Here is a 13,166-nt window from a genome sequence, read left to right as displayed (position 1 = left end):
GAAATCCCTTATGTGGCTTAGGGGGAGTCTTTCAGTATGTGAATGCGGACTGAACATAGCAGGTGCGCTACAGCCGTACTAGGGCACAGTTTTGAAAGACGGTCATGAAGGAAGATGCTTTAAGAGCTAGAACTTCAGAAAGGTATGCTTGAGCATCCTGGAGGGGCAGAGGCTAGATGACTGGAAGGCCAGGGACAAGAAGGATTGGGGCAGAGACATGAAGACGAGCATATGGAAGAATCCATCTTGGTAGAAGAACCAAGTCATCAAGACAATAATGCCTGGACTAGCTCACTCAGCCAGCCTTTGTCATTACCCAGCCTGTGCCAGCACTAATGACACACATGGATTCAGAATCACTCAGGAGCTGAACCCCAGAGCAATTCTGTGAGGGAGCTTCCAGAGAGGTTTAACTAAAGGGTGAAGACCCACCCTGAATGAGGCAGCACTATCCCATGGGCTGGTGGCCCGAACGGAATGAGAGTGAAAAGAGGGGCAAGCTGAGCTTGTAATTTTCTGCAGGGTCCCGCAGAAACGAATCAAGGATCACTGTATCCCAAACACATTCTGTAATCCAGATGCTACTATTTTGATAGATAAGCAGACCGACATGCTGAGGGCTCATTTAAAGCAGAGCCTGTAGGCAGGACCTTACAAGGACTGGGGTACATCTTTCAGAGTGTCAAGTATCTCTTGAATCAGGGGGCAGAGGCAGGCAAATTTCTGAGTTCTATGTCAGCCTGGTCTACAGAGGGAATTCCAGGATGGCCAGGTGTTGACTGGGGTTTTCTGTCTTGTCCAGTTCCCACAATCGTTAAGTCCCAAAGAAATCACACAGAGGTCTACATTAGTTATAAACTGATTGGCCCATTAGCTCAGGCTTATTAACTTTTATAAGTCATATTAGCCCATTGCTCTTATCTATGTTAGCCACATGGCTTGGTACCTTTCTCGTTGAGGCAGTCACATCTTGTTTCTTCTGTGGCTGGATCAGGACTGCAGACTAGGACTTCCTTCTTCCCAGAATTACCTGCTCTCATTGACCCACCTCTGCTTCCTGTCTGATTGTCCCACCTCTATTTCCTGCCTGGCTACTGGCCAATCAGCGTTTATTTAAAATACAATTGACAGAATAGAGACCATTGTCCCACACCAGCCAGTGATACACAGAGAAACCCTGTCTCTAAAAACAAACAAATGAAAACAAATAAACAACAATAACAAAAATCCTGTCAGGTCCAAAGGAAAGGGAGGACAAGTGGCTAACTGTGGTGCCTGTTAGCACACCAGAGTGTCTGATGGCCTCCAGGCTCACTCAGCACCTGTGGCTCCCCTCAGTTCTTCTCCCTCTTCCCCCTTCTCCACTGAACTGCTCCAGTTCCTGGGCTTCCCTTCCCCCAGCATGTCATTTCATCATTTCCGTAAAACCCTGCCACTTTGGCACCAGATGTAGAAAGCGAGGACATGACTGCTCTGAGGCATGGCTGAGAGGGAGGTTTTTATTTGTAGATATGAGAGCACAGCCTGAGGCATCTGGAAGAGTCCAGAGCAGTGAGAGAAAGTAAGAGAGTAAACATGGCCAGGAGACCAAACTGTGCCATGGGGCAGGGGCAATGGAGAGACGAAGAGAGACACACAGAGAGAGATAGAGAGACAGAAAGAGAGAAGGGGAGGAGAGGGAGAGGAAGAGAGAGGGAGAGAGAGAGAGAGAGAGAGAGAGAGAGAGAGAGGGAGAGAGAAGAGGAGGGACACAGAATCAAGAAGAGTATCAAGAGGGCTTATGGCCAAAATGGCAGGGCGGAATGAGACAATGGGGGAAGGAAGCCCAGGAGCTGGAGCAGTTCAGTGGGGAAGGGGGAAGAGTGAGAAGAGCTGAGGGGAGCCACAGGTGCTGAGTGAGCCTGGAGGCCAGCAGACACTCTGGTGTGCTAACAGGCACCACAGTTAGCTGCTTGTCCTCCCTTTCCTTTGGACCTGACAAGTTCTACTGAGCTACAGCTGTCATCTGGGAACTCTGGGGACTTACGTGCAGGACCCAGAAGTCAGGAAGAAAGGCCGCCATCTTGATCAATAGCGATCTAAGAGGCATTGCATACACTACAATAACCCTGGCTTGAGAAAGGCCTGGTGGTCATGGACTTTGGTCGTCAGCCTATGAGGCACCCAGTTAGCGCAGGCTCAGTGGAGGTGCTGCAGAGTGAGGAGACAATGAGCGTCAAGGGTGGTTCCCAGCCAGAGTGTCCCACGAATCTCTGTTTTCCACCAGGAATCCTGGAGGGGCCGTGCCTAAATGAGTAGTCAAGTTTTCAAAGTAACTTTTCTCTCCTCCTTCCTTTGTTCTTTGTATAGTTATTGCTATAAGTAGCAACCACATACAAACCAGCTAAGGGGAACTATGCCTCCTGCCTCCAAAACATCTCATAACAGAGAGGGAAAGACAAGTTTCCCAGCACTGATAGGGAGCAAGGTCCTAACATCAGTCTTCACATACACATGTCTCTGGTACTTGACATCCATGTAAATGTAGAAACATATCTATCTGTGCCCTCCCTCCTGAAGTTCTTCAAGGACATTCTTCTGTCTTCAGAGTGAGTCTGGTTATTTGTTACAGAGGAGGGTCATTTTCTCTGTCTTCCTTTGCACTGCTGCTGCTCTGCCCGGAACTATCATGTCCCATGGGCATTGTGCCTCTGCTGGGCACAGCTACTGCTGATTCACTGGAGCCTGGGGTGTGCCAGAGCCATCTCAAAGGGGGGGGGGGGAGAGTCTCTCCTCTTTAGTGTTTTGCCTTGTCATGAAGGCAGGGAGGAGGTAGCTCATGTCTCAATTAAAATCTTTTTTTTCAATAAAAATATCTTTTAAAAAAATTTAAAGTATGCTTTTTTTCTTCTTCTTTCAATTGTACTTAGATTTGAGCCCAGTTGGGAGTTGTGTTGCAAGGAGAAACTGATCACAGTTTCTCAAGAGGCCAGCTTCACAGGGTGGGCACAGTCCCAGTCCTCTGCAAGGGTGGTCTTGTATAAGACGGGTTCTCACCTGGTTCACAAAAAAACAAGGGAAGTGAAGAAGATAAAGACTCCTTGCAGGGGAGTGGGGAGGATCTTAGTGAAGAAACCAGCTCTTAAGGGTGAAATACACCCTGTGAGGTAGGGCTTGAGTTTTGGGGGACATCTTGAGAAGTCCAGAAGGCAGATAGATTGGTAGATCCAAAGAGCAAGAGAGATTTTAACAGCCCCGGGCATTGATGCCAGCAGGTGGGAGTGGGGCTGCCCAAGGACAGGAGAAAGTGGGGAGAAGATCAGGGTGGACCTCATGTTATACCACCCTCACTCGAATCAGACCCCAGCTTGCTGGTGAGACCTCCAGCCATTCTTCCTCCTTCTCCCTGCAGCTCCACAAGCCTGACAGGGATCTTCAGTCCAGCTCAAATATCGTCAACTCAACAGACCCTTCCCTGCTAGTAGCGACGATTAATTTATTTATATCATTTATAATAGGCTTTTTTTTTCATATTTTCCAGGAGTTCTGTAAGGTCTCCAGGGCAGGACACCTAATGCACGTTTAAATTCTCCTCACTCTGGGACATTACAGGTGCAGAGCTGATACCGTGAATAAATGAGCAAGGAAAAGAATGAATGGAGCGAGGGGTCTTCTGCACGGCTGGAAAGCTGCGGTCAGCTGACCAGTTAGTCCAGACACTGTCACCACTGCAGGTCTGCGACAGTCCGAGACCAGACGCTGCCAGCGCGACCGTCCACACCCTTACCTTTGCCCTACTCCCAAGTCCCGCCTCTAACTTTCCGCTTTCCTCATTGGCTGCGTGACCGCCCAATGAGCCTGAGGGACGCGAGAGCCCGCATTCCTGGCCTGGGCCGACCGCTCTCGTTCTCGCGTCTCGCGAGCGTTCGCGTCACCGGCGGCGGCTGCTCCCGCGCGCTCCGGGTCTGAGGCCGAGGGTACAGCTGTGCTGACTAGAACTGAGACCATGTTCCGAGCGGCGGCGCCTGGGCAGCTCCGGCGGGCGGTGAGTCCCGGCAGGAAGGGCCGAGCAGGTGACCCCCGAGCCGCAGCCTGCTGACCCTGTCAGGCGGAGGTCACGGGCTCCCACCAGTCCTGCAGACAGGCCGGGAGGTGTCTGAGACCCAGGTCAAAGTTCTGCAGCCGCCGCCCTTGACCTCTCCGGGTCGCCCCCCCCCCCCCCCAGCCGGGGTTCCCACGACCCTGGCTCCTGCGGGGCACTTTGGGGCTGCTGGCTCTTTGCGGCCCCAGGGTGTCAGATGCCGCCGCGGAGCCTCTCGGGGAAGAGTTCGAAGCCCGGGCTCCCGGAGGCTGCCCCGAATGCCCACTGCCCACGACACGGGGGAGGGGCGGCGCGGACGCCCACTCCTGCTCGGCTGCTCGGACCGGGGGCCCAGCCTGGGAGTCAGTCTGGAGAAGCTGCAGACTGATGGCTCGGGAGCCAGGGAGCCCTGGGTAGTGGGAAATTCTCGATGTTTGTTCCCCGTGGTGATAAAGTTTACCACTTGTCTGTTTTCCGAGGGCTTACCGAGAAAAACCATTGTTTGGCTGAGTGCTGTGAGGGAACAGCCGGTGGAGGCTGACCAGGTCCAAGTCGGTAACTTAGGGAGCCTGTAGGTCGCCCATTTTACAGTTTAGGCGGTTAGAGAAACAAGATCGTCCGCCTTGTGCCAGAAGTTATCCAGACGCCTTGCAACTTTTCTACCCGTTGATTTATTTGTTTAATCTTAGTGCCTTTCCCCCCAGTCGCCACTGGGATTTTTTTTCTCTCAGGAACACAACTTGTGGACTTCTTGGGAGTATAAGGATTTTTTTTTTTTTTTTGGTGCCCTTGCCTTGTTCCATAAAACGTTTCAGCTTCCAGTAAAAAAATTTAAACACATCCCTCAGGTTCCTAGTCCATCTTCTCCCACGAGATGTTTTTTAGCCCCCATTCCTTAGAGAGCCAATAAACAAGTTTTGGGGGAAAATGCCAAGCACTAGATCCTGACTCGAAGACCTGTGCAGCACTTGGAAGGCAATTCTGTGGATAGATTTTATGCCCAGCATAATTGTGGTAAAGAGAGGTTAGGATTTGGTAAGTTTGTAGTGCTGGTGGGGAAAAGAAATTCACATAGCCAGTATTCGTACATAGACAGCATTGCCAAACCTTCGTTGTGCTTGACCAAGAATTGTGACCTTGGCCTATTTTTAAAATTAGAAGTCAAAGTGTCTACGAGGTCACTAAGGATATTTTTAAGGTTTGAATTGCAAGCCCAAAACAAATGGTGGGAACACACTCAAATGGATCCACAACACACACACACACACACACACACACACACACATCTTTAAATTTTAAAATAATTTCAAGTTTACAAAAAAGTTACCAAAATAGTTTTTAAAAAAATTCCCAGAACTTCCTTGAATTTCAACAGCTCTTAACAGTTGACAAGTTTGGTTTATCTCTCACTGTACATACACATTGTTTTACCCTTTAATTCTAAATGGTTCCCTAGGTATTTTACAAGGATAAGGCTAAGGGATTCACTCTGAGTAGACCCCCATGCCTTCTGTTAGATTCATAGTACAACAAAACCAGGCAAATAAAAGAAATCCCTAAGGAGGTTCTCTTTGCTAAGGAGAATATAGCTGGCAAAATCATGCCCTTTACCAGTGTTATAGTGCCACTTTGTGACCAGACAGTCACATGTTGCCAGCTGTCCTGTCCTTTAAAGGACACCTAAGGTAGCCAAGCCTGGTTTTCATGCTGGTTTAGTCTTTGTTAGAAAAGCTTCTAAGTTTGGCTTTTATGCCACTGACATGTGTATAGAGCACAGGCCTCCTGTTTGCAGACTCTTACCCAGTGTAGCTGTCTGACATTTCCCTCATGACTGCACTCGGGTCCTGTCTTCTTGGCAGGGATGTCAGATGTGATTTACGCTCTCAATAGTTCATTGTACTAGGAGGCATACAACACTAACTTGTCCCATTAGTGAAGATCTTAACTTAGGTTATGTGTAGTTTGCCAGGTTTTTCCAATGGCAGGTAGTCCTCTGTGTAATTCTTAACTAATTACAAAGATAAAGTGAAACTGCGTGGAGCTCTTTCTCCCACTTTCACCTACTAATTTTAGCACTTGATTTTTAATTGAGAAGTAATGCTGTGATACAAAATGGTGATTTCTCTAATCTATGATTCCTTCATTTATTACTTAGCATTCTATGCTAAGGAAGAACCTTCCTCTCTTGCCTATGTAGACCCAGGGACCCTTATTTAATAGGCTGTCATTCTTATCACCCTTATTTTGATGTTCAGGTTCCTCCTATATTTATAAAGTAGGAACCAATTTAATCTGGTTACTGTTTATATAAATTTATGATACCATAAAACCAGAATGGTTTATCTCAAATCTTTGCAGGAGTTGAGTAGACTAGCTATCAAGGTTGCCCTGATGTCTGAGATTACAGGCAACCAATATATCTGCCCCCCCCCCTTTTTAACATGAGATTTTGGTATTCAGACTCTGTTCCTCATACTGCTGGGCAAGTACCGTAACCACTAAGCATTCTCCAACTCCTACTCTTAAATTTAAAAAGAAAACAAAAACAAAACTAACTATAGCTAACTATGATTTCTTTGAAAAAAAAAAAACAAAAAACATGTTTTTACTAATGACATGTACTATCAAAGCTACTTTAATTTTGGCTGATTTTTGTCACTAAGCAATGTCCTTCTGGAGGAAATCCTCAGTTATCTGTTGTTTTTGTTTATTTTGTCTTTTTAAAGTAAGATCTTGTCTAGACTAGACTGGCCTGAAACTCATGGTAATCTGTGCCTATTGGTGTTCTAGTCACTATGTTATAGCACCCATTAGTGAAAGTAATTTTGTACCAAGTGACCGAGATAGAGAGCATAGATAGGAAAATAGTTAAGGATTTGCAATTAGTTGGTGTTCTTGCTGAATGATAGTATGAATTATTAATATTATTATTATTACTTATTATACAGCCTAGCCAGTTTCCCCTCTCTCTTCTTCAGTAGCTCCCCATTACCCCCCTCTGTCCCCACCCCAACCCCAATCCATTCCTCCATTTCTGTTCAGGAAGGGCAAGTATCCCATGGATATCAATAAAGCATAGCATATCAAATTGCATTAAGACTTAGCACCTCCTCTTATATTAAGGCTGAGCAAGTTGACCCAGTATGAGAAGTAGGGTCTCAAAAGTTAGTAAGAGTCAGAGACAGCCCCTGTCCATACTGTTAGGAATCCCACAAGAGGACCAAGCTACACAGCTGTATCATATATGCAGAGTGCCTGGGTCAGTCCCATGCAGGCTCCCTGGTAGTCGGTTTAGTCTCTGTGAGCCCAGATTAGTTGATTCTGTGGGTTTTCTTGTGGTCTCCTTGATCCCTCTGGCTTCTACAATCCTTCCTCCCCCTCTTCTGCAGGATTCCCTGAGCTCTGCTTAATGTTTGGCTGTTGGTCTCTGCATCTGTTTCCATCAGTTGCTGGATGACAATAGGGCTAGGCACCAATCTATGAGTATAGCAGAATATCATTAGGCATCATCACATTGACATTTCCCCCTCAAGTCCTGTTTGGTTCTATCCTAGGTCTTTGGGTCATTCAGCCTGTGGGTCCTGGTGCTCCAGGCAGTACTAGGGGTGGGGCTTACTCTCCTGTCATGAATTTTAAGCTAGTCCAGTCATTTGTTGGCCACTCTGTCAATCTCTAGGCCACCTTTACTCCGGTACATCCCATGTACCGGAGCAGGACAGACTGTGAGTCAAAGGTTATGTGGCTGGGTTGGTTCCCCACTCCCTCCACTTGAAGTCTTTCCTGGTAACAGGAGATGGCCAGGTCAGGCTACATAATCCATGCTTAGCTGGGGTCATCTTTGTAGATTCCTGGGAAATTCCCTATGCCAGGTTTTTACCTGACCCTAATATGCTCCCCCTTTTTCAGTAGTCTCTTTCAGTTTATTTTATTAATTTGTTTTTAAAATTTTTGCTGATTAGTAAGATCCAAAAAAAATTTATGTAGTAAGTGAAGCAACATTTTGATGTCATTTACGTGTTCTTGTTCCTATATTCAATTCATTAACAGACAGGAAGGAGAAGCTTGAGAAGCTGTGAACCATTAAGGACAGGACATTTTTCAAGCCCACTGTCCAGCATTGATGAATGATACTGAACTCCGTGTTTCACATGCAAATTTAAATTTCATTTGAAAGAAGAGAGCCAATTTTTGTGTGATTCTGAAACAAAATTTATTACATAAAGTGATTTCATTAAAATTATGCTGCCTGCCAATGTGTCTACTAAGAGTCTTGTCTGTTTTTAAAGTGAAGTAAATTGACTGTTTTTAATATTATAATCAATGTCATACATTTCTAGTCATGGTTAAAAGCTGCTATGTTTTATTACTAGAGAGGTTAAAGAAGTTTAAGTACAGAAATGTAATGTACATTTTATTATGACAAAATGTATGTTAAAATGGGAATAGGAGACTTTAATTATATATTATTTAATCCCTTTAAATAGTATTTAGCAAGATTTTATAGCTCATTTCTGCTGTTTTCTTGTTTTTTAGTTAAGAAACAAAATCAGAACAAAGTCTAACCCCTCCATACCTGTCTCCTATGTTCTCATCCATTTACTTTTTTAAAGGTGGTTAGGGGAGAAATAGGTTAACAGAGCTCTTACTACTTTAGGATATGAGTAGTTTTGTTGGGGTAGTAAAGTTTGTAATTTAGCATCTGTTAGTTTGTCTAGATCATCCAGTTGCAGCAACAAGAATGCTAAGAAACTGAAGAATAAAAGCAGGGTTAGTAGTGCTAAGTTTGAATAAAAGAAGTACCGAAATGTGTTCACTGGACTAACTAATCAAGAGTATTCGTGACTGAAGAGACGGGCTTCAGTGCTGTGGTAGAGATGAAAGACAGCTCTCTCTGAGTGAGGAAAAATAGAAGCATGATAATAGGAGTATCTCTGGATGTTTTTAAAGGGTATAGGGAAGGTGATGACCTCTTTAAACCATACACTCAAGAAGTATGTTGCTTGTTAAAAGACCCATCACAGGCAAAAGAAAAAATGGCGGGAGATCTATGTTAATGACTTAGCAAGTTATGTATTGCCTAGGTATCCTTACATGTGTTTTGATGCTTGTGGTGACCAGTTGGATTGTCAGTTTAATTGGATTAGGGAGCCCAGTGTAGTAACATAAATCTTTAATCCCAACTCTTAGGAAGCAGAAACACAGATCTCATGAGGTGGAGGTCAACCTTCTCTACATACTGAATTCCAGGCTGTAGGAGCTACATAGTGAGACCCTTCTAAAACAAAACAAAAAACCACGTGGTGCATTAACAAGGCACGTCTTTGGGTTTGTCTGTGAATGTGTTCATAGAACTGTTTAACTGAGGAGGGAGATAACCCTGAAAGTGGTGGCAGCATCCTATGGGCTGAGGTTCTAAGTAGAGTAAACGGAAACGGGAGAAAGCCACTTGAGCACCAGCATCCATTTCTCTGTGCTCTTCCAGCAAGAAATCCCAGCAGCATGCTCCACTGCTCTGAATTCTGCCATATTCCCCTGCCCGGATGAGCTCTGTCTTAAGCCAGAGCCAGAGCAAATCCTTCTTTCGTTAAGTTGCTTATTACCAAGTTGCAGCAGTGAGAATAGTAACTAATAGTGATTAACTCACAGGTGATCCAGGAATTGTTGCTTTTCAGGTTTCAGATACTTTGGGAAACCTTTTTAGTCTCTCAGCATTCATTAAGGCCACTTATGTGCCAGGCACAAAAGTAGATACTGAATTCATAGTGGAAAGCAAGATAGACCTAGTCCCTGCCTGTTTGTTGAAATCTGGAGATCTGTGCTGCTAATCACATTAAGTGTGATCAGTGGAGTAAGAGTGAATGGGTATTTGGGGAGCATAAAATCCTTTGGGGAAAGTCTGAAAGTGTATTGCAGTCCTAGTAAACCTCAGTTTGCTAAGTTTATTACATGATAATAAAATGATGGTTTTTTATAATTTTATTATTTGTGGTGCTGGGGATGTTAGGCAAGTGTTCTACCACTGAACTTTATACCCACACTCTTTCTACTTTTTACTTTGAGATAGGTTCTCACTTTGTTGCCCAGGCTGGCCTTGAATTTGTTATCTTCCTATTTTCGACTCATTAGGAGCTGAGATTCCAGGGCTGTGCCACCCAGCTAAGATTTTTCTTAGGTTAAAAATGTAGTTCATTGAGATGACGCAGTGGGTACAGGTGCTTGCCATCAAGCCTTATAGTCTGTGTTTTGATGGGTCCCTGGAACCCACATGGTAGAGAGAACTAACCTCCTTTGGTTATACTCTGACCTCCATATGCTTACTGTGGTATGTGTGTGTGTGCATGGACTGGAGAGATGCCTTAGTGGTTAAGAGTATTGGAGTTCCAAGCACCCATGTAGCAGCTCACAGCTATCCATAACTCCAGTTCCAGAGGATCTAGAGATTCCTCTGAGTTCTGTGGGTTTCAGGTGGTACCCATACATACATACATGCAAACATTCATACACATAAAAAATATATATGTAAAAATAAGATGTTCTTTTTTTAGTGTTGTTTGTTTTAAATCAATGACCTCACCATTGTTTTGATCCTGTTCATGTCATATATGCTAATTGTTTTATTTTTAATATGGTGTTTCTGAGGCTGAAATAGAAACAAAATATCTGTCACATTAATTTGATTATTTAAAACTATTTAAAAAAACATGTGAAACTGGGTGTGGTGGCACACTCCTTTTAATCTCTGCATTTGGGAGACAGAGGCTCTCTTGTGAATTTGAGGCTAGCCTGGTCTACATAGTGAGTAGCCAGGGCTACATAAGAGAAACCCTCAAATAAATAAATAATAAATGAAACATGGATTCCTTATAGAATAGTGTGTAACACTGAAGAGGTCCTGGGACTCAGGGGAAAGTCCTAGCATACCAGGGCATAGTCTAAACAGGCAAATCTACAGCCCCATTCTTTAGTTTCCAGATCTCAGCGTCCCTACTGGTTGTTAGGGCTCCCCTGCATGTTGCTGCCTCTGACCAATAATGTAGTTCAGCTTAACATTGTGAAATCTTGTCTCAAAACAACACAAAACTTCAAGAAATCAAGGTATCATTTTTCTTCCTTTAACTTTGAGTAGACAAAAAAAGGAAGAAAAGGAGAAGAAATGCCATCTGCTGGTACCACTGAGTATCCTCTGGCATTATGTCCTCTTCCCTAATTCTTGGGGTAGTGTGACCTTGGAGAGTTTTCTACTAATGAACGACTTTCTCTAGAGAGGTCTCTGATCTCTGGAAGTGGTGGGTGGTATGTGCCCATGTCTGTCCAGGTTTGCTTTATTGTAGTTAGATGGGATTTAGAAGGCTGGGAGAAGGTTGGGAATGAAGTGCTATAGTTTAGGGGCATAAGGATACATATCTTGTTGAGAGTAGGGCTGAATCTGGCTTATGGAGACCAAGAAAGCCAGGTGAAAGAAAGCCTGGTCAGATTCCAGCCCTAAAGATTATTTTAGCAGAAGACATTCTGGTCTGCTGAAGTTGTGCTGTTATTTAATTTGGAGGATTGTTTTCTCCATGTTGCTTATAGTACTTAAAACCTTCAAAATAGGCCAGAGATCTACAGAGACTGACCATTAGTTATATAAGCAGCCTTAGGGTACCATCACTGCCCCCCTTCATTCATACCTTCCTTGTGAGTTTCTAAACCCAGGTGTGTTAGGGGGGCCACAGGGTCTAGCCTCGAAGAGTTCCAAGGGTTCGCACATTCCAGGGTATGGGCGTGTTGTTTAGGAATGTTAGGCAGAAAAAGCAGAGATAAAAAAAGAAAAGACAGACACAGGATAGAGTTGGGGAGAGCAATCCAGTGAGTATGGAATCCACCCCTGTGTATATCTCATGATCCTTAAGTACCCCTCCCAAAGAAGAGGGGAAGACAAAAGTCTTTACCAAGAGATAGGGAACAAATAGTCACCTTCTCAAATACCCAAAGCACCAAGTAACCACATCCTAGGTCAAAACATCCTGTTGGTATCTGCACCCAGGTCAAACATCCTGTGACTAGCCTTAAAGGAGCAAGAAGAAGCCTGAACTCTAACCTTTGTGAAGGTGGAACAAATCCACATCTGTGGGCTCCGACACTGGGCTTAGCTTTGTTCAGTGCTCTCTTCACTCCTGTTCGAGCACTGAATGTCTTTGTTAAGTGACGTCACGCAACAGTGCCATTTGATCCAGTGCTTCTTTCTTAGTTTCTTATACCATCCTATGAGGTCAGGTCCAGTCTTTTCTTCTTTCCTCCTGTCTCTGGTGCAATTTCTCATCTTTTTTTTTTTTTAATATTGATTTTTTTTGAAATACTACTTTTTTTTTTATTGAGAAAAGAAGAAAAAAAAACATAAACAAAAAAACAAGCTTCCAACTCCTCCCAGCCTCCCATTTCCCTCCCCCTCCTCCCACCCTTCTCTCCCTCCTCCCTCCCTTCTCCCCCTCCCCCCACTCCTCTCCCTCTCCCTCTCCAGTTCACAGAGCAGTCCGGGTTCCCTGCCCTGTGGTAAGTCCTAGGTCCTCCCCCCTCCGTCCATATCTAGGAAGGTGAACATCCAAACTGGCTAAGCTCCCACAAAGCCAGCACATTAAGTAGGATCAAAACCCCATGCCATTGTCCTTGGTGTCTCATCAGCCCTCATTGTTCGCCATGTTCAGAGAGTCCGGTTTTATCCCATGCTTTTTCGGTCACAGTCCAGCTGGCCTTGGTGAGCTCCGCGTAGATCAGCTCCACTGTCTCAGTGGGTGGATGCACACCTCGTGGTCCCGACTTCTTTGCTCATGTTCTCCCTCCTTCTGCTCCTCATTGGGACCTTGGGAGCTCAGTCCAGTGCTCCTGTGTGGGTCTCTGTCTCTATCTCTATCCATCACCAGATGAAGATTCTATGATGATATGCAAGATATTCGTCAGTATTGCTCTAGGATAGGGTCATCTCATCTTTTCACATTGATTCCTAAACTTGCTCCCTTTCTCTATTTGACTGACTTCATGATCTATCTGCACCTTTCAGCATTTGCTTCTCTTCATTTGAAAAACTCTGTCTTACTTTGTTATTCATGAAGAAGTCTTATTGCCCATG

General features: G+C 44.7%; 1 protein-coding gene across 1 annotated transcript in view; it reads left to right on the top strand.

Annotated features, from left to right (window-relative positions):
- Positions 1–3,852: 3,852 nt before the first annotated feature.
- The window catches only part of Etfa (electron transfer flavoprotein subunit alpha), a 66,288-nt gene continuing 56,974 nt past the window's right edge, over positions 3,853–13,166 (top strand). Inside the window, exon 1 of the mRNA XM_041638547.1 lies at positions 3,853–4,024. Within this exon, the coding sequence (XP_041494481.1) occupies positions 3,986–4,024 (39 nt within the window). The 5' untranslated portion in view covers positions 3,853–3,985. The remainder of the gene's footprint in view (positions 4,025–13,166) is intronic.

Source organism: Microtus oregoni, unplaced genomic scaffold, assembly GCF_018167655.1.
Source record: "Microtus oregoni isolate MIOR12 unplaced genomic scaffold, Mior012 000055F_ref0000237, whole genome shotgun sequence".
In the NCBI taxonomy this organism is placed as follows: domain Eukaryota; kingdom Metazoa; phylum Chordata; class Mammalia; order Rodentia; family Cricetidae; genus Microtus; species Microtus oregoni.
Note: the sequence above shows the minus strand (reverse complement) of the source record. Positions and strands in the feature narration are given on the sequence as shown.